Here is a 19,554-nt window from a genome sequence, read left to right on the forward strand (position 1 = left end):
GCTGCATGCCCAAACTCCCTTGCAGCTAGTTGTGGCCAATGCCATGTGAGCACATATGCTGTGTGCCAATCCCTAGAACTGTCCTTAAATGAAAGGGTATTTCTACTGCCCTTCCTCATTCCTGTTGGCAGGAGTTCAAATGCCCCTTGACTGGAAAGATGGAAGGAACTGCCAGCTAGTCTGGGCACCCTACTTCCTGCCTTCCTTTATATGTATGGGGAATACCCTGCTGTCTTACTTAAGCTGCTGTTTGTTTTAATCATGTGCAGCTAAAGCCAATTCTACATAATATAAAGATGAGATTGAACCTAAGGCTGCGTATTGTTGGGAAGGGGGGGTATATTTAGTGATTAACCTTAGGCTTTACTAAATTAAGTTAGAAACTCAGGGATAATAAGAGGCTAGAAATAGAATATAATATCTAAACTACTGGAAAGAATAAAAAGGAAGAAAAAATTAATCTAATAGAGTGAAGAAAGGAGAAAAAAGAAGTCAAAAAAGCACTGTAGAGAAGAAAGTACAAAACAGGATAGTAGAAAAAAAATTCAGGTGTATCAATATGCAATAAATATAAATGATTAAACTAATCAATTAAAAGAGCATCTCAGATAAATTAAAAACATCAACAGCAAAATGCAGAGATTCACTTTAAAACAAAAGAACACAGAAATGATGAAAACAAAGGGATAGGAAAACATAGCAGACAAATACTAACCAAAAGAAGAAAGCATAGGTATGTTAATATCAGACAAAAATAAAATTTCAAGCAAAATATATTAGAGGTAATGAGAGTCACTACATAAAGATAAAAGAAACATTTTAAAATGTCAACAGCATTTTGACATAGGCATCTAACATCACCACCTTAAAGCAAATACTGACAAAAGTGCAAGGAGAAACAGACAAAGCCACACTAATAGTGAGAGATTTTAACACAGCTCTCTCAGTAATTGATAAATAAAGCAGGTAGAAAATCAGTAGGGCCTCAAAATATTTAAGTAACGCAATTAACAATTTGACCTAAAGGATGTAGATAGGACACCACATTCAACAATTAGAGAATCACATTCTTTTCAAGCAAAGAGAGAACACTGAAAAAAAAAAAAAAAAGTGTAGTAAGGGCGTTTCAACAAATAACAAAGATCTGATACTATACCAACCATGTTCTCTGACCACGGTGCATGAAAAGCAGACAACAATCACGAGATAACAAAACACCACTATTTGCAAACAAAAAATACTTCTAAATAATTCGTGGGTCAAAAAAGAAATCCTAATTGAAACTGGAAATTACTTAGAACTGAATGACAACAAAAACACTACATATAAATATTTGTGGGATGCAGCTAAAGTAATACTTAAAAGGCAATTTATAGCTTTATATGGATATATTAAGGAAAAGAAGATTGGAAATTTACAAGCTAAGTGTCCAATTCAATAAATTATACACAGAACAAAAAGTAAACTCAAAGGAAACATAAAACAGCAAATAATAAAGAACACAAAGGAATTAGATATCAAAGAAATGATCAAATAAAATACTGGTTCTTTAAAAAGATTAATAAAGTAGACTAACCTCTGACAAAAATGGTAAAAAGAGGACACAAGGAAACATCATTAGGAATGAAAAAAGGGCACATAACCACAAATCTGGGAAAATTTTTAAAATAATAAGGGCATATCATATGACTGATATGAGGCCAACATAGCTGAAAATGCAGTGTGATGACCCATCAGGAGAGAGAGAAAGAAAGAGAGAGAGAGAGAGAGAGAGAGGGAGGGAGAGAATGTGTGTGTGAATGGCAGGTGAGTCACAGGTTTTGAGCCCTGGCATCACACTTTTATCTTTTCAAAACACTTCATATCCATTGTCTCATCTTACTTCAAGAAGCATCCAATTAAGTAAAGGCTGCTACCTCTTAAAATTCATCTTAGTAACAGCTTTTCTAGTTTCTTAATAAGGAAAAACAACCATTCACACAAAGACTGAAGCTCAAGTGGAGATTTTTTGATGTTACCAAATCAACAAAAAACATAGAGGAAAAACTGCTAAAGATACCAGATGTCAAACTTTTGGGTAAATAACTGAAGTGCCATTTTTTTTTTTTACTCTTTCTGGCTATGATGCTCCCGTTTTCTGAGCCTCACTCTGTTTAGTAGAGAGGGTTACTTACTGGTGGGGTGAGTGTGAGGGAGCCAAGGGGGTGGGCTCAGGCAGCCCTTTTGGAAAATTTGAAATAAAAGCGTAACAAAGGTCAAAGCTACCAGGCCTAGTCTATAAAATACAGGATTGAAAATTACCAGTTACTCCAGAGTTTCTGCTATCAGCAATCATTTTCCATTTGACTCTGTCCCCTCCTTTTTTTTTTCCTAAGGAAATCCACAAACAGGAAGCAAACCACTTGAAAATTCTGATCATTTTGTGTCCCAGCAGCAAATAAAAATCATCAATAGAACCCACTTTTAGCCTTGAGCAATATTTTCTAAAACAAAACACAAAGAACCTGTGGTACTTAACTATTCTGTTATTGATTTACTGTGGTTTGCAAGGTAATGTTGAAGAAAATTAAACGTACGGAAAGCTGAAATGCGTTTTCTGTTGCAGCGAGCAGTGTGGCCTGTGTTTTCTGAGGCAGTGTCACTGGCCGTGTGCAGAAGGAACGAGAAAGGGGGTGCACTTCATCTGGCTACAGATAAGCTGGCGACGGCCTTCCCTGCAGAGCTGTGTGAAACCAAGTCTGTTTTCACTGTTAAGAAGGACAAAGTTATTTAGGTGCAAACTTGCTTCTTCTGGTAGTTATGCTCCCATTTACACAGAGGCCTCAAGTCAATCAAATCCAGTACGGACGGACTGAGAGGCTTCTGTGTGTCTGGCTCTAAACCTGGTTTTTAGAGTCAAAAGACTCCACCTGGCACATTCATGCCTTATTTGGTCCCCTCAGAAAAGTAAAAAAAAACCTTCAACAATCAATAATTCAAAATAATTTTACACTAATTATTGATTCAAGAGCAAAGTGGTCATATTATTTCAAACTTGGGCATCTGCATGCAATGTTATCAAGCAGTATATTTCCTATTTAGTGAAATGGTCTGTTTTCAAATCTAGAGGCACTTCATATACCTACAGGCCACTGTATACTTGACTTCCTTACTTAAGACTAAGAATCTGAAAGTTACACTAAAACTCGAACACTTTACTTTTAGCTAGTCCCTCAAGCCTTTATTCTAGTCGATTTTTTTGGAAGTTTAGATTAGTGCTCACACACTTACTATCTGGTTTCCCAACCTAAAGCACAAAATAGAAGAGGAAGAGGGGAGGGCTGTTAGAATGGGGAACAAGGGCAGGAGTACTAAGTGACATCTATTAGCAACACTGCACAACAAAAACAAAACCAAAGAACCAGCTTGGGGTCAACCACTGCAGGACAAATAGCCCTCCACGTGTTAACATCAGGAGACACTAGGACAGCAGAACGCAGCAAACAGACTGCTCATGACGATGGTCCAAAGAACATTTTCTAAAAAGCCAAACCCTGATGCATGTAATCTGTTTAAAAGGATAGGGAAGTGTATAATACATTTAAAACCTCTTGCCTATAATCTTTTTAAAAAGTTATGGTTTTATAAGGAATAAGTCTCAGTTATCTGAATAATATCCTTCCTTGGAAGTAGCTCATTTACTGAAGGTGGTGAATAGAAGACGGCTGCTCTTTGAGTTTTGGAAGGTCAATATTAAACAGGGGAAAGCTCACACTCCGTCTGGCCGCCTTTCAGCAGCACCGTGCGATGTCGCCTGGCAGACAAGCTTTCAGAGCCTCTGAACTCAGTAAAGACATATGGGGCCACTTAGGGCCCAAGTTTATCTTGGCTTCCTTTGGAGAGAGTTTGATTACTTCTAAGATTTATGGTCAAAGCAGAAGGAGAAAAGAAATACCTCACAGAGCAGATTTATAACCTCATCTTGTTTTTATAATCACATTAGGGATGACATCCTATGAAAGAATCTTGGAGTGACTACAGGGCAACTTGGAAACTCGGTGGGAAGTTTTATATTTGGGGGTTTGGAGCATTTTGTACTTGCAAAGGTCAGGGAGGAAAGGACCAGGGAAATGAGCCGGGGGACGGTCAGAGAGTGAGTGTCAGCTGGTCTAATTTTCTGTGTCAACTCTGAAAATTAGATAAACAATGACAAACCAGGCTTTTAAAATGAACTTGTCACTTCTGGTTCTCTTGATACAAGGTAACGTTTTTCAAGTCCTGGTAGCCCTAAAGACAGATTTAACCCCTGAGAGGTTTATGTAAGTGTTCTAAAGTCCCCATATCTAAACAAAAGGTTTAGTCCGACCCTATCACCCTTAAAAGAAAAACTAATCATCCTTGAAATTTCAATAGCTTCTCCTAACAATTAAGGGGACTGTTGCCTAGAGCCAAAGGTCCAGTCTTCTGCAGGACAGTCTCAGCAACTTGATTTTTTCTTTCTGTCATCTCGTTGGCTCTCCAGACCAGCTCAACCCTTCAACATGGTCCCTTGATCTTTCAACCATTGTTCTCAGCAGGTACTGGTTCTCCTCGCACCAACTCAGGGGAGCACAGACTCTGTCCTGGGTCCACCCCGCTTCTCTGCTGTTATGAAGACATGGGATAGAAGAATCGCTCTGGCCTACAATTTGGCTGCGACAAGCTCCCTGGTGGGGAGGGCGACAGATCAGTGAATCTTTCTAATAGCTGCCCTTAGCGGCTTCGCTCTAAGGATATTTATTCAGTTTGAATACGTTGATTTGGAGAGAAAAATACATATATGTATTTACCAGCAGCTGAGTAGAGCTTTTCATTCCACAAAGTGCTTTCAACCTCATCATCTAATTCAAGTGTCACAGTAATCCCACCAAGTATCAGGATGGCATTACTGTCACTATTCGAAAACTAGGTTCAGAGAAGTGATTTGGCTAAGGTAGGGTTGGGATCTGAATTGGACATCAGCTCTAAAGCCTGTGCCTTTTGTTACAATATGTTTTTGTTTTGTTTGTTAGTATGTTATGTTTTGTTATATTATTACATATAATAACAGTAATACAATAGCGAAAAGTTGTGAGCACCTAACTGTGCCAGATACTAATTAGGTGTTTTCATTTACAGCATTTCATATGATCCCCAACTCTGTCAGAAGTAGATGTGAGCCTATTTAACAAGCAAAGACATTGATGCCCCTAGGTGCTAAGGACTGCGCTTCAGGCTGAAGTCTCAACACTGGGCTTGAACCCAGGTTCTTGGACCTTATGTGTCACTCTTTCCCCACACTCTACAACTGGCAGCAACAACCCCCCACCCCCCAACAAAGCACAAATGCCATAGTCTGCCCTGGATCAAAGTATAAAATAGGTCTTTTAAGGTCCGCTGACCCCAGTCTTTGCCTCATCCCTAAATTCGAATGCCTTTTTCCTTTCTGATGTAGAAGAGTCTCCTTTTCCAAAGCGTTCCAAGCTTCAAAATTACCTCTGCCGCCAGCTAACTGTTGAGAAGAAAACCATCTGATTAAATCAACTCACAGGATGGTATGAATAACCACAGGCAGGTAATTCACCTGTGGTTCCTAGGAGCCTGTGGATTTCATTCTCTAAAGTGAAGCTCTTTCCCCCCTCCCTCTGGGAACTCTGTGCTCTGTAAAACAAGGAGAACAGGACCAACTGCACAGGAAGCCTGTGTGTATGAAATTCCTAGCACATAGGCTACCCTCGAAACAGCTCTATAGTCATGACTATCAGTGGCTTAGACTTGGCAGTTCTTATCATACTTCTTTTCTAAGGAGATTTTTGTAATACCTAACATGTGTCCAGTGCTAAATCTGGAAGACACTAGACCAGCTCCCCCGATAGCTGCACACAGTATGGGTGGACGGGCAGAGGAGAATGAGGGGTCTTGCTCTCCATGTATTAAAGACTCTAACCACTCACTGAGCGGCCCCTCCCCTGAGCCTCAAGCCTAAAGACCTAACTCACTCCTCCATTTAAAACAGGAATGAGCAGACTTCCCTGAGTTCAGAATTCCGTGTAACTAAAACACAAAATAGAAAAAAGGAAACCCAACTGTTGCACTCGTGCACAGCCTATAGACAAGACAGCAGTGCCCTCAGACAGCATTTCAAATACAGTTTATTAGTGTGTGATATGAAAAGGGTATTTTTATTGCATGATATAATGCAATGGGACCTTGGGCGCTCTGTGGAAAGACCTCACACTCAGAAGTGTAATGAACCCGTAGTCCCCAAAACATTATACTGTACATTAACCTATCATTAATGGCACATTAGGGCTAGGGGCATTGCACGCTTGCTGGTCAGGGCTCCATCAGGACAGTGTTGAGAAAACCACACAGTCTTCCCAGGCTTAAAACAAATAGAGAAAATAAATATTCCTGATGTCTACAGGCAGCTTTAATGGAAGTTCAATCCCAGCTCTGCCCTGTAATTTCCAAGCCTGATTTTTTAAGAGAGGAAGAGACACAACTGAACAAGAGAAGAAAACGAGCCTCTTGCAGTTCACCCGCAGCTACTGGCCCTGGAGCTCAACACCGGCTCAGCAAGGTCACGAGCAGACCGGCACCTCTGGTAGTAGTGTAAAAGCTGCCTGCAGGACATCCAGGCCTGGACTGTAACCTACAGAGGTAAAAGGGGTCTTGGAGATTGTGCGCCTGCCTGCCTCACTCTCTAGGTGGGGAAATCAAGGTTCAAAAAGATGAAGGAAGAGACAACCTATCCAAAAGAAAAATGGGCAAAGTATGTGAAAAAAATACAAATGGCCAATAAACACACAGCAAAGATCTGGAAATGGCCAAAATGTTCTATGGCAGGGTCCTGGTTAAATAAGTATGGACCATCTATATAATGGAACACCATGCAGTATTAAAAAGAACAAGACAGACTTCATGTGATATGGAAAGATCTTAAAGAGAAAAAGTAAGGTACAGAACAATAAAATTAAAAATTCTAGAAGGACATAAGTTACTGTTAACAGTGCTTAACTCTAGAGAGCAGGGCTGGGAGCTTATTGTATAACCTTCTGTACTATCTGAATTTTTAAACATAATTTTAACACTAGTTTTAGAAAGTCAATGATGAGAGCAGGAACAAACATTTTGGGGAACTTCGTATCTCCTAACTTCTATGCTAAGTGCTTTGTGTGCTTTATCTTGTCTGCATTTTCACAAAAACAGAAACTGTAAGTTGGTCACTATTATCCCCTTTGTATGAAGTGGGAAATGAAGTTGCTAGGGGTGAAATAATTTATTCAAGGTGACCCTCTTACCCATCTACTTTCTATAAGGAAACAGAATATTTGTAAAATAGAGAAAAAGCTTTCCAGACTCTGATGCAGCCCAGGACCACCTTCCTGGAGACAGCTCGCCAACCCCAGCAGAGATAGAGGAGGTAGGCAAGACAAAAGGCTGCTGACTCTGACTGCAGTTGAATCAAATTTCTGGAAATATCTAGTCTCCACATCACAAAAGGGGATGGAGCCTAGGGACCCCAGGCTACATACACTGTTCAAGTAAACAATGCTTGGCAACCAGGGTTCAAACACATGAAGGGAAGTATTCCCCGAATTAAGCACGAATCAACTTCAAAGGAAACCCAGATGCTGCTCCATGAAGAGGTAGCTGTCTCAGACCAGCAGAATCACAAGGTGAGAGTGGGGGCCAGGAAGAATGGGGCAGCCGCACACCTTAGGACTATCTGTGCCAAGTTTCAGTGTTGCTGCAGCAAGTTTGCTCTGTATTCTCATTCCTCCATTCTCCCCAACAAAAAAGTCTTGTTACTTTTGGGTGACAGACTTTGCAGCAAAATTTTAAAATGCTAGATTTTATTTGTCCTAGGGTCTGCCAGCACATGCTGTAATTAAAATGTTGATTAGTAAACAGTTTAAATATATGACAGACAATGCAGTTAGAGCCTACAGTTAGGTCAATATGTGATTTAGATTTGCCATTTAAAAAATCTCATTTAAATTTTGCATACATTAATCACTACCATACTTCAAGGTTCTGATATCCACCTGACTACAATATTAAAATAAAACTTGCTGCCCCAGGGAAATCCTACTTATTCTTAATTGTTTCGAGGCTTTGATGGGCTTTTAATCTAAGATTAATTTATGCAATTTTAAATAACTCTTCTTATGATTAATAAGCTTGAAAATTAAAAGGAGTCTAAAGCAATTATAATGAGCATTTGGTCATAACCTCATTAGAAGAAGGAGTGAAGGATACAGCTCTGGAATTCTTACAAGACTACAATTTAAGGTTACTTTTAGAGAAGTCAAACGTAGTTCCTGAAATTGCAAAGGCAGGTTAGCAAAGGTCAGTGTTAAAATGACGGCTAGCTAGATTAGCATACTAATGATTTTCCCTGATAGTGACAGAAAGGACACTGAAAAGAAGATGCAGAGAGAGAGAGAGACAAATGACATGCTGCCAAGAAGCTACAGGCTCTGAACTTGGCTTCCTATTCTTTTGGCTGGAGACCTTCATGGAATTTCAGAAAGAGCCAGGGGGTTAGGACATCCCTATTTATAAATCATTTCCAGCCACAGATTCTGGTCCAGGTGGAGCAAGCAGAGATCAGTCCTGTGTGGTCTGTTTGCCTGTTGTGGTTGGGCCACTGCCCTGCTTAAGAACAAATGGCAGCTTCCTGCAGCCACACTCCTCACCGGTGTGCAAAGCCCTTCCAGAGCTGGCTCGCTGCTGAGCCACCACTTTCTAATTTCCATATTCAGACAAATCCTTACAGCTCTGGCTGGAGTTGAGATGCCTCCTCTGACCACCCTCGGCCACCGTGTCCTGAGTCCTCACACTGTGCAAGTCAGCAGCACACAGCTCATCCTGCCTTCTCTAAATGTCTCCTATGGGTGTGTCCAGTCTGCTCCTTGAAGATCTGGATGGTTCTTAAATTCCTTTTGAACCCATCACAGTACCTCAAAGATGCAGACAGCAAATTGTTATTAACTGACTGTTTCATAATAATTCCCTCCAACAAGATGTTCATAATACTGATACTAGAGGACTGACATGAAAAGTTAAGACTTCCTAATGCCTGGGGAAGAGTAACTCACAGAGGTCTGTCTATCCTTAAAAAATTACCAAATCATCAGACACTAGCTACAAACGCCCAACATATGTATATTTGTTTTAAGTTGCATTAAGCTCCACTAAGCATATTTGTCTTTCAAGAAGCTACTGGTCAGACATGCCCAGGAACATTACAGGAGACAAGTCACGACCCCAAGAGGCTGATTTAGTGCCCCCACATATGTCTAGTGCTTTACAGTTTACAAACACTTTCACAAACTCTATTTTAATAGGAAAAAAACCCCCACCCTTCAAGATTGGTATCACTACCCCCATTTTATAGATGAAGAAGTTGAGGCTCAGATAAGCTAAGTAACTGTTGATTGGAATTCCCTGGCGGTCCAGTGGATAGGACTCTGAGCTTCCACTGCAGGGGGCACGGGTTCAATTCCTGGCTGGGGAATTAAGATCCCGAAAGCCGCATGGCACGGCCAAAATAAATAAGTTTTTTAAAAAAATTTAGGGCTTCCCTGATGGCGCAGTGGTTGGGAGTCCGCCTGCCGATGCAGGGGACACGGGTTCGTGCCCCGCTCCGGGAAGATCCCACATGCCATGGAGCGGCTGGGCCCATGAGCCTTGGCCGCTGAGCCTGTGCGTCCGGAGCCTGTGCTCCGCAACGGGAGAGGCCACAACAGTGAGAGGCCCGTGTGCTGCAAAAATAAATAAATAAATAAATAAAGTAACTTGATTACCCAGAAGACGCAGAGGCTGTAGTTGAAAGTTTATCTTCTGATAATCCAGATCAATGTTCTTTCCAATTCACCATGTCGCTTCTTGTCTCTTGTTCACGACAGGCTCACTTTCAAGACCTAGAGCCCATCTTCAGCCTCTACAGACTTCACATTCAGAGGGCAGAGCATGTCCTGACAGTTGTCAGCCACACACCTTTCCAGTCCTACGACCATGGCTGCAGAAATGAGCGGGGTCATGACTCCATGCCTGTGCTTTTGCTCTTCTGATTCCTCTAATGCCTGTGCCAGCCTGGACACTTGCAGGCTGTCTTCCCAGCCTTAGTCTCCCGTCTGCCTTCCTGACGGACCCTGATCACTGTCTGGCTCCCTATTCTGTGTGACCTGGCTACTTTGTTCACATGTCTCTTAATGCACTCATCAGTTTGGCATCTATATCATTTAGTTCTTTCTTCCCCTCTAGTCTTATTGAGATATAACTGACATACAGCACTGTGTAAGTTTTAGGTGTACACCATGATTTGACTTTACATATATTGTGACATGATGACCACAATAAGTTTAGTTAACATCCATCATCTCACACACATACAAAACAATGTTTTTTCTTCCTTGTGATGAGAACTCAGGATTTACTCTCAACTTTCAAATATATCATATAGCAGTGTTAACTACAGTCATCATGTTGTGCATTACATCCCTAGTACTTATTTATCTCATAACTGGAAGTTTGTACCTTTTGACTACCTTTATCCAATTCCACCTTCCCTACCTCCAGTAACCACAAATATTTTTTCTATGAAATTTTTAAAAAGGTTCTACATATAAGTGAGATAATACAGCATTTGTCTTTCTATGACTTATTTCACTCACCATAATGCCCTAAAGGTTCATCCATGTTGTCGCTAATGGCAGAATTTCCTTTTTTTATGGCTGGATAATATTCCATTGTGTATTATCTATCGATCTCACAACTTCTTTATTTATTCATCTGTTGATGGACGCTTAGGTTGTTTCCGTGTTGGCTATTGTAAGTAATGCTGCTATGAACATAGGGGTACAGATATCTCTTTGATATAGTGTTTTTGTTTCTTTCAGATATAGTCCCAGAAATGGAAATCCTGGATCATATGGTAGTCCTATTTTCAATTTTTTGAGGAACCTCCATATTGTTTTCCATGGTGGCCTTACCACTTTGCAATCCTACCAACAGTGCACAAGGGTTCCCTTTTCTCCACACCCTCACCAACACTTGTTATCTCTTGTCTTTTTGATGACAGCCATGTAACAGGCATATGGTGATATGTCATTGTGGTTTTGATTTACATTTCCCTTATAATTAGTGATGTACCTGTTGGTCATTCGTATATCTTCTTTGGAAAAGCATCTATTCAGGTCCTTTGCCCATTTTTAAATTGGTTTGTTTTTCTTGCTATTGAGTTGTATGAGTTCTTTGTATATTTTGGATATTAACCCCTTAACAGATATGTAGTTTATAATTTTTTTTCCCATTCTGAAGATTACCTTTTATTTAGTTCTTTTTGATCATCTATTCAACAGAGATCATTGAACAGCCACTTTGTGCCTTGTATTGTGCCACCTGCAGGGGATGCAATGGTTTCCTCACCACACTATAAGCTCCTGGAGGGCAAGATTAGTGTTTCGTCAGCCTCTGTATTCCTTACAGCTGTACAACTCAAGTAATGGTCTGGGAGCCCTTTGCTACTAGTTTGCCAAGATAAGGAGCTATGCCACAAAGTAAATCAGCACACAGCTTCCTCACTGAGGAAGTTCTGCGACAAAAAAATGTCAGGTGATTTAAACAGAAGACTTTGAGACACGCTTGATTTATGTTCTGGTGCAAACTCCTCATCGTATGTTCAAGAAACAATTCGAATACTACCACTAGCATACTGTCCACATAAATATATATATATTTTTAAGTACAGTTACCTTTTTAAAAAAATTTATTATTTACTTTTGGTCTTCATTGCTGCACACGGGCTTTCTCTAGTTGTGGCGAGCGGGGGCTACTCTTCGTTGTGGTGCACAGGCTTCTCATTGCGGTGGCTTCTCTTGTGGAGCACGGGATCTAGGCGCATGGGCTTCAGTAGTTGTGGCATGTAGGCTCAGTAGTTGTGGTGCATGGGCTAAGCTGCTCCACGGCATGTGGGACCTTCCTGGACCAGGGCTCGAACCCGTGTCCCCTGCATTGGCAGGCGGATTCTTGACCACTGAGCCACCAGGGAAGCCCCCACTGTCCATATTTGAGTAGCACTGAACTATGTAGCAATATATTCTGCATATAGAATGTGCTCAGTAAGGTTTGCTGAGTTAAAAGGAATTTCTCCCAAACTCAAAGATTAATATCTCTTAGAAGCCACTCACTTCTATAATCACGATGGTAGAACTAAAAATGTGAGAAGGTTTTGTGGCCAGATAAATTGCAGAACGTACTACACCTTCAGTTTTTGCTGCAGGTTGACAAAACCAAAAAGCGGTAATAGCTCACAAATTTTCACAGCTTCCCTTCAGATTACCAACTAACAGACAGGTGCAAACTGCTGGTGATCTACTTCCTCTCTTCCTATTTGGTTACTTTGCACTGAGGTTCAGGCCTCAGCCAGGTCCCGGCCGCTGTGTCCAGATACAAGCTCTGTGATTCGACCACAGCCCTGCAGATTCCGGACGAGGTGAAGGTGGAGGGAACTATAAGGAGTGAGCTGAGTAAGCATTCTAGAAGGGCATTTTTGGTCTCACAAGCACACACTGCTGAAATTCTACACATGTCTTTGTGGGGCGTTTGTATTAGTTTTGTTTTGGATTTCTAGAAATGGCCTGACTTAGCTGAAATTCCCACAACCACAATAACAACCCCCTGTCCAGTACGCATCAATAGATATTAGCTTTGATGTAGTACAGAACAGTTCTGTATTTTTCCTGGCTGTGTCACTCTAGGCAAGTCAATTAAACTCTCTGAGCCCCGGTTTAATGCATCAGTAAAATGGGAATAAGAATAATCTTTACAGTGTTTGTGTGAAGGTCAGATGAGATGGCGTATATGAAAGAACTCTGTAAATGCATGTTTTTAAAAATGTTACCTGTTTAGCTTAATTTCTCTCTCTAAAATAAATCTTTTCTTTCTTTAAGGTTAAAAATCAGAAGCCTTTCGGAATTTATCTGCAGCCCCAATTGTACGCAATTGTTGCTCCAATTTCTTTCAAGTAATTTCAGAGGAAATAAGGTGTAGTACGGATTCTGACCAGTACGGATATTAGATCTAAGCTGTGTTTCACATGTGTGCAGAAAGTAATACACTCACATAAATACCCCAATGTCCTGCAAGGTCTGGCTCATTTGTCACCCCATTCACAAAGCCTCCCCAGATACCCATGGCTGGAAGAAATCTTGCCTTCCCCAGAACTCATTGTACCTGTTAAATTCATATCATTTCAATTCGTAACTGTTTATTGAGCATTCAACTCGGGGCTAAGGATTGGGCTAGATGCTAGGATACAAAATAAAGAAGACATGATCTCTTCCTCTTGTTTATGGGCTGGTAAGTTACCACCACAAAGTGTGAAAAGCGCACTGATACAGGTACTTGCCAGAAAGAAGGGTGACATACAACAGGAAGCCAGCAACCTTACTGAAGCAGGCCGGAGAAAGCTTCAAAGAGGCTGTGCCAGTTGAGTCTTGGAGGCTGAGTAGGAGTTCACCACGTGGACTTGAGGAAAGGGCATTCTTGCCGAAGAAACAGCACAAGCAAAGACGTGACCATGTGAGGCTCATGCATTAGGGGGCTGTTAAGAGTGCAGGCTGCGTGTACAGGAGTGCCATGAGGTGGAGGGGCGGCTGAAGGTGGGAAGAAGCAGGTGGGGGAGGGCCTTTGGCGAGTCTAACAATCTATCCCTGTGCTTGGCTGTTCATATCCTTATCTTCCTTGCTAGACTGTAAGATGGTTGAGGGCAGGACTCAGGGCTGACTGTTTCCTTGGTATCAGGCTGGATGCTCTACCCAGAGCAGATACTCAGCAAAGAAAAACGGTGAGTGTGTACTGAGACGCACAGGTCTGACATTGTCTCCCTGTTGCACAAGGGCAGAAAAGGCTGCTGAAACACAAATCTGCACTAGACGTGCAATGGGTTACAATTCAGCCAGCCCCCGAAAAGCTAGCCTTATGCCTTCCTTTGGTACTTAACCCACTTTCCAGATGATGCGCACTGCTGCCTGCACAGGAGAGCTGGAAAGGGGGCCATTTCTGAAGGCAGGAAGCTGAGCTGCCCAGCCAAAGCTCTGCTGACTTCCCCGACAGGGGAAGGAAAAGCTTGTTTTGGAGAAAGAATTTTCCAGCCCTGGAGCTGGTGCCTCAGGCCCTGCAAAAGCCAGCATTCCAGGGTTGCCGATTTGCCTTCCCCAGAGTTAGAGCGAGAGTATTGCAGAGGCAAGCCTGTGGCTCAAAAAAAAAAAAAAAAAAATCATGTTTAATTTAAAAATTAGAAACTGGAGCAGGCTGTGAGCACAGGGGTTGATTGAAACAAAATTTAAATTCCTGTCAAGCCCATTTAAACATGGGGGCCCTTCATAGACAATTAGCTGCTCCCTGTGAATGCTGAATAAACTCAGGCCTGGTCACTGCGAGAAGAGAGGCACCTACTGTGAGGTGCTGAAAAAAAAATTAACTAAAATCAGGCTGTATGAAATATTTAGCCTTCCAGTATATCACAGGGGTTTGAAAGTGTAAACAAGACAAAAATCGATTCCTTGGTGCCCTCAAATCAATCCCCTAAAATGGTTAGGGCATCTGTTTCTGCTAAATTTTGTTTACATCGGCAGATTTGCCTTAATTGCAGTTGTTTATCTCTCATTGTCCCTGGGGCCCTAATCTCCCGATTACTAATACTTAACACTCATTTCACATCTAAAGCTACTTCTAATCCTCAACAGGTTTGGGGGGCTCTTAAAATTATTGAAACCACAGAGGCGGGAGACACAGCCTCTTTGTGAAAGGAACATTTTCTTATCTACTACCAGCTGGGCCCAATCATCACCAGGGATGGCTACAACAAAGGTGCTAAAAGGCTCTTCCACAATGACTGCTGCTCCACTGGGGATTCAGAGGATAAAAAAGAGCTTTGATGGAAAAATCTGAACAAGAGGCTAAAGCAGTCCAGCCAAATAAAGTTACTGTCATAATCAAATGCTGTCAATCACCATGAAAATCCAATTAAAAATGTCTCAGCACAGCCCTCTTAAGTGGAAAAATGTACCCTATTTATACAAATTTTTGTCAACTCCACAACAATCCCACAATTAGAAAGTCCTGCTATTAATTGAACTCCCCCCCCAAGTTTAAAGAGAGATGCAGGCCATTCAGAAGCCTTCTGAGGGAGCTGAGACACACACAGGCTATTGGTATACAATTAAGAGTTAATCGGGTTACATTTGAAAATTCCATTTTTACTTGTATCAGGGGAATCTTTGCACGAATAAATGAATGGTACCTATTCTCCTACTTCAGAATCAGTGACCATTTATATTAAGAGAACAGAGAAATGGTAAACCAGGATACTGGGAAGAAACTAGTCCACACTCCGGCAAATGTCTCTCGGTAGACCACGGCCTAATGTTTAATTCTAATCTTGAAAATCGAATAGAGGACAGAAGGCCCAAATGTCTCCACTGCCTTTCTGCAGTCTCTAAACGGCCAAGTGAACCTCAAGTTATCTGCAGGCAGATTTGGCCCCCAAATAGCTGTGTATCTACAAAAGGCCTCACTGAAACCACAAGACTTCCGGTCCCCAAATGTCTCTCTCGAACCTGCTACAAATTAAAAAGCAAACAACCCATTAAACAAATCCAGCTGGTTACAACTGTAAATAGGAGGCTTCTAATATTTTTCCAGCCCTTGAAATTCCTGGTTAGACTCATTAATTATTGATAAGAATTGCATCTATTTATTGGAGTGTACTCACAGGAAAACAAGTTGGCTGATTTCATCGGCGATTCCCAAATCACAGAGACCGGGCTTCAAGATCCTTCTGTATTTCCCCCACAAGTGGCTGTCTCAGATTTTTCAACCTAATCCATTATCCCCGAGAGCTGGGGGGTGCGGGGTGGCCCACATCTGATATGCTGATAAAGACCTTGGGGTCCCCTGCCATCAATCTAACCCGGCAAAGATGGTGCTGGCCAGGTGGTCTCCTCTAAGTCTTGACTCTCCAATGACCTCTTGATTTGGATTTAATTGTCAAAGGTGAATTCCCAAGTGGTCAGAACACACGCCAAAGATCACAGGTGCCACTGAGCAAGGCCTGCTTTACACTTTCTTGTTCTTCCCGTACTTCCAGGGTGTACAGCCAAACCCTAGTGCCTGTTCTGACTGGTCTGGCTATACTGGTTGTTAAAAGCTTTGAATGGTATCCCTGCAAACACTGCAACGTCCTAGACATTCCATTATTTTGGCGCCAAATGATTTTACCCACATGACCTCTCATAGCAGGAAGTCAAACAAAAACCTCTGATCAGACCATGTAGTTCTAATATGGCCATCCTAACTTATACTGAATATCATTGAGTCCAGGGATGGCTTGTTCTTGGGTGAGTTTCCTCAACTTTACCCTGAGTTTCTGGAGAACAAGGGACATGTCTTGTTTGTCTTTATGTCTAGTACAGTGTTTTACTGAAATGGATTAGAACACAAATGGCACATGCAAAGAATAATCGATAGTGGTTTCTCTTCTTTTAATCAGAACAGAGAACTTGCCTGAATGACAGCAGCATAGGACCAAGCTAGGAACTGAATTAAAGATCACGCTCCTCCTTCAAGGCACTTACAATCTAGTTGGAGAAAAAAGGTATCAAACCAGTGAGTTTCACCTGGAGAGCTTTTAAAAACAACAAAAAACCCCAGTACCTGCTCCCTGGCCCAAATGTCAGAGATTCTTTGCTCTGGGTTGAGATCCAGGCTTTTTTTTTTTTTTAAACCCACTCAGATGGTTCTGATGAGTTGCCCGAGTTAGGAATCACCATACTGTATGAGCCAATCTGTGAATCTACCATGAATATATAATTTATGTAATTAATCACTGTTTCAAGTTAGAGGCAATAAGTGGTGGAGGGCTTCCGAGAAGGGAACAAGCACTGTGAAGGGGTAGAGTAGGGAAAGCTGCAGGGAGGAGGGTGGAGAAGTTCAAGGACAGCAGAGAGGAGAGAATCCTAGGCTGAGGCCATCACCCAAATAACAGAAACTCCCCATGAGTTGAGTAGCGTCAAAGGAGGAAGGAATGTACAACATACTCTAAAGAGCCAGCTTAGCCGCTATGAATGTGGCAGAACACTGAAAAGCGGCCCCACTGATCCACTTTACAGCATCCAAGGTAACCAAACTGTTCCTGTGGTCTATGCAGCCTTATTGTGCCTTGAAATGTGATGCTGGGAAGATGACAGTCAGTCCAGTAAGACAAGAAAGAAGCCTTGCCCGCAGGAGTTCAAAAAACCACAATTTTAAACAGGCAAACCATCATCGTATTAAGAGATCTGACTTGACTGATGGAGGAAAAAAGTTCTAAACTGGGAAATTAAAACTGTCAGATCACCATGATCAAGGAATGGCAGATTTTATCTATCTGTATCTCTCTTGCTATGTGCATGTATATAAATACACACACACTTAACACACATGTATTTATCTGCTAAAGTCTCGTGAAGAGATTAAGCAGTCACGTCTATGGAAAAACAAAGCTTGTTTTCTGGGGTTATAATCTCTCTGTTCTTGCTGAAGTGCTAACGTGTCATCAAAAATTCAAATTAAAGCTGTCTGATTTAGTGTGATCTCAAGCATCCAGACAGTGATTCTGCCATTGTAATTATGTGCAATTAAAAGCTAAAATCAACTTCTTACTAGTGGATTCCTATTTATAAGCAGACACAAACAGATGATTTTAATGGCCTTTAGAACTTGAAAAAAAAAAAAATCATTACATGGTTGTCAACTGGCCCCCAGGCTTCTGTGATGCCTTTTGTGCTCGAACAAAATATTTAGTTGAAGTTTCAATCCTATCCAGGGTTCCCCCTGCAAATTTGGGGTGCCTTGGCCAATAAGTTGATGTGCACCTCCAAATGAATAACCAAAAGCAAAACTGATGTCTGCAAGAACTGGAAGCCAGACACACACGCTAAGTCTGGCCCTAACAGTCTATTTTAAAACATGATCCATATGAGGCAACAAACTAGCTACAGGTACTAAACCACCACCAAGTTCAGAATTGCTTATTAAACCATCATTAGTACCTTTTAAAAATTTTATCTTATATGATATTTATTTATTTAAAAAAACTTTTTATTGGAGTATAGTTGCTTTACAATATTGTGTTTCTACTGTACAGCAAGGTGAATAAGCTATACGTATACATATATCCCCTCTTTTATTGGATTTCCTTTCCATTTAAATCAACACAGAACATTGAGTAGAGTTCCCTGTGCTATACAGTAGGTTCTCATTAGTTATCTATTTTATACATAGTATTAATACTGTATATATGTCAATCCCAATCTCCCAATTCATCCTACCCACCCCTCTCCCCCCTTGGTATAAACTATCATTAGTATCTTAAAAAGCTTAGATTGCAAGCACATGGTCCGTGAAGCACTATGCAAGGGGGCTGCAGAAATGTGCCTTTCCTCATATTTGTACTTAGGACACCTGTAAGTCCTGGATCAAAATAAACCGGAACCCATTTTTGATCCAGTTAGTAGAATGATGTGATAATGCTGAACTTTATCTGAGCCCTGCACTCCCAGAAAGGAGTAACAGGTGAGGCATCTCCCTACTCTCTTGTTAGCTACAAAGGACCATCCTGCTCACACAGAGATAAGACCCCTTTCCATCCTTCCTCATGACTTCCATAAGACTGGTGGATGACTCCCTTGTTTACCTGCCTCCATAACCTTGGCCCCCTCCAGTTGCTTTGAGACATTCCTCATTAATAAACATTCTCCCTATTGCAAGTGCCTGAATAAAATCATCTCCTTAATTGTCCCATGCATTTTGTGGGTTTGGGTCCCACAATGGTGAACAAAGCCATTTCGTCTAAACCCAGAAGTCACACCGGAATTTGAGTGCTAGAGAGAAAAATTCGAATGTGGTAGTTTTTCCGATTTTTAAAAGGGACCATGCAGATGCCCAAGTTATCACATACCTTGATTAACTTAGAGAACAACCCACCGATTTATCTGAAAATGTAATTACAATCAGGTTTGGATAAGCAGAAAAGCTACCAGTGACAATTTAATTTAGAGGAATTAAACAAGTTAACATCTCTTTGCAAGTAATTAAATGTTTAAACAGATTTTTCTGGAGCAGTTTGGTGTTTATTAGCCCCCAAACAATACCACCTTCAATACGTAAAGCCTCCTCTGAGAAATGAGATGCCTTCAAGTTTGCAGCTGCTGGGATTTAGACAAAATAAAAAAAAAAATCTAAAAGCACTATTTTGATTATAACTGACACCCCTCCCTCAAGACCCACACCTGCTTCTCTTGTATTTCCAGTCCCACTATTTACTTGCTTTCTAAGCAAAATGTCAAATTTCAATTGCAAACTGCGCTCTGTGTTTCTTCTCAGGCGCCTGGATAGAAAACCAAAGCTGAGGAAATGCTAAATGAGGAAGCCCTGCTCTGGAATGTACAAGGAAATGCACAAAATAACAGGCATTATTAGAACCTAAGGAGAAAAGCCATGTTT

General features: G+C 41.3%; 1 protein-coding gene across 3 annotated transcripts in view; it reads right to left on the reverse strand.

Moving 5' to 3' along the window:
* MAP2K5 (mitogen-activated protein kinase kinase 5) overlaps window positions 1-19,554 on the reverse strand; it is a 278,593-nt gene that overhangs the window by 11,944 nt on the left and 247,095 nt on the right. Inside the window, exon 22 of one of the 3 annotated variants that reach the window (XM_067029606.1) lies at window positions 16,576-16,649. The exons of the other annotated variants lie outside the window; for them this stretch is intronic. Coding sequence (XP_066885707.1) covers window positions 16,614-16,649 — 36 coding nt within the window. The 3' untranslated portion in view covers window positions 16,576-16,613. The remainder of the gene's footprint in view (window positions 1-16,575; window positions 16,650-19,554) is intronic. 3 annotated transcript variants of the gene reach the window in all.

The sequence above is a fragment of the Kogia breviceps genome, chromosome 3, assembly GCF_026419965.1.
Source record: "Kogia breviceps isolate mKogBre1 chromosome 3, mKogBre1 haplotype 1, whole genome shotgun sequence".
Classification (NCBI taxonomy): Eukaryota; Metazoa; Chordata; class Mammalia; order Artiodactyla; family Physeteridae; genus Kogia; species Kogia breviceps.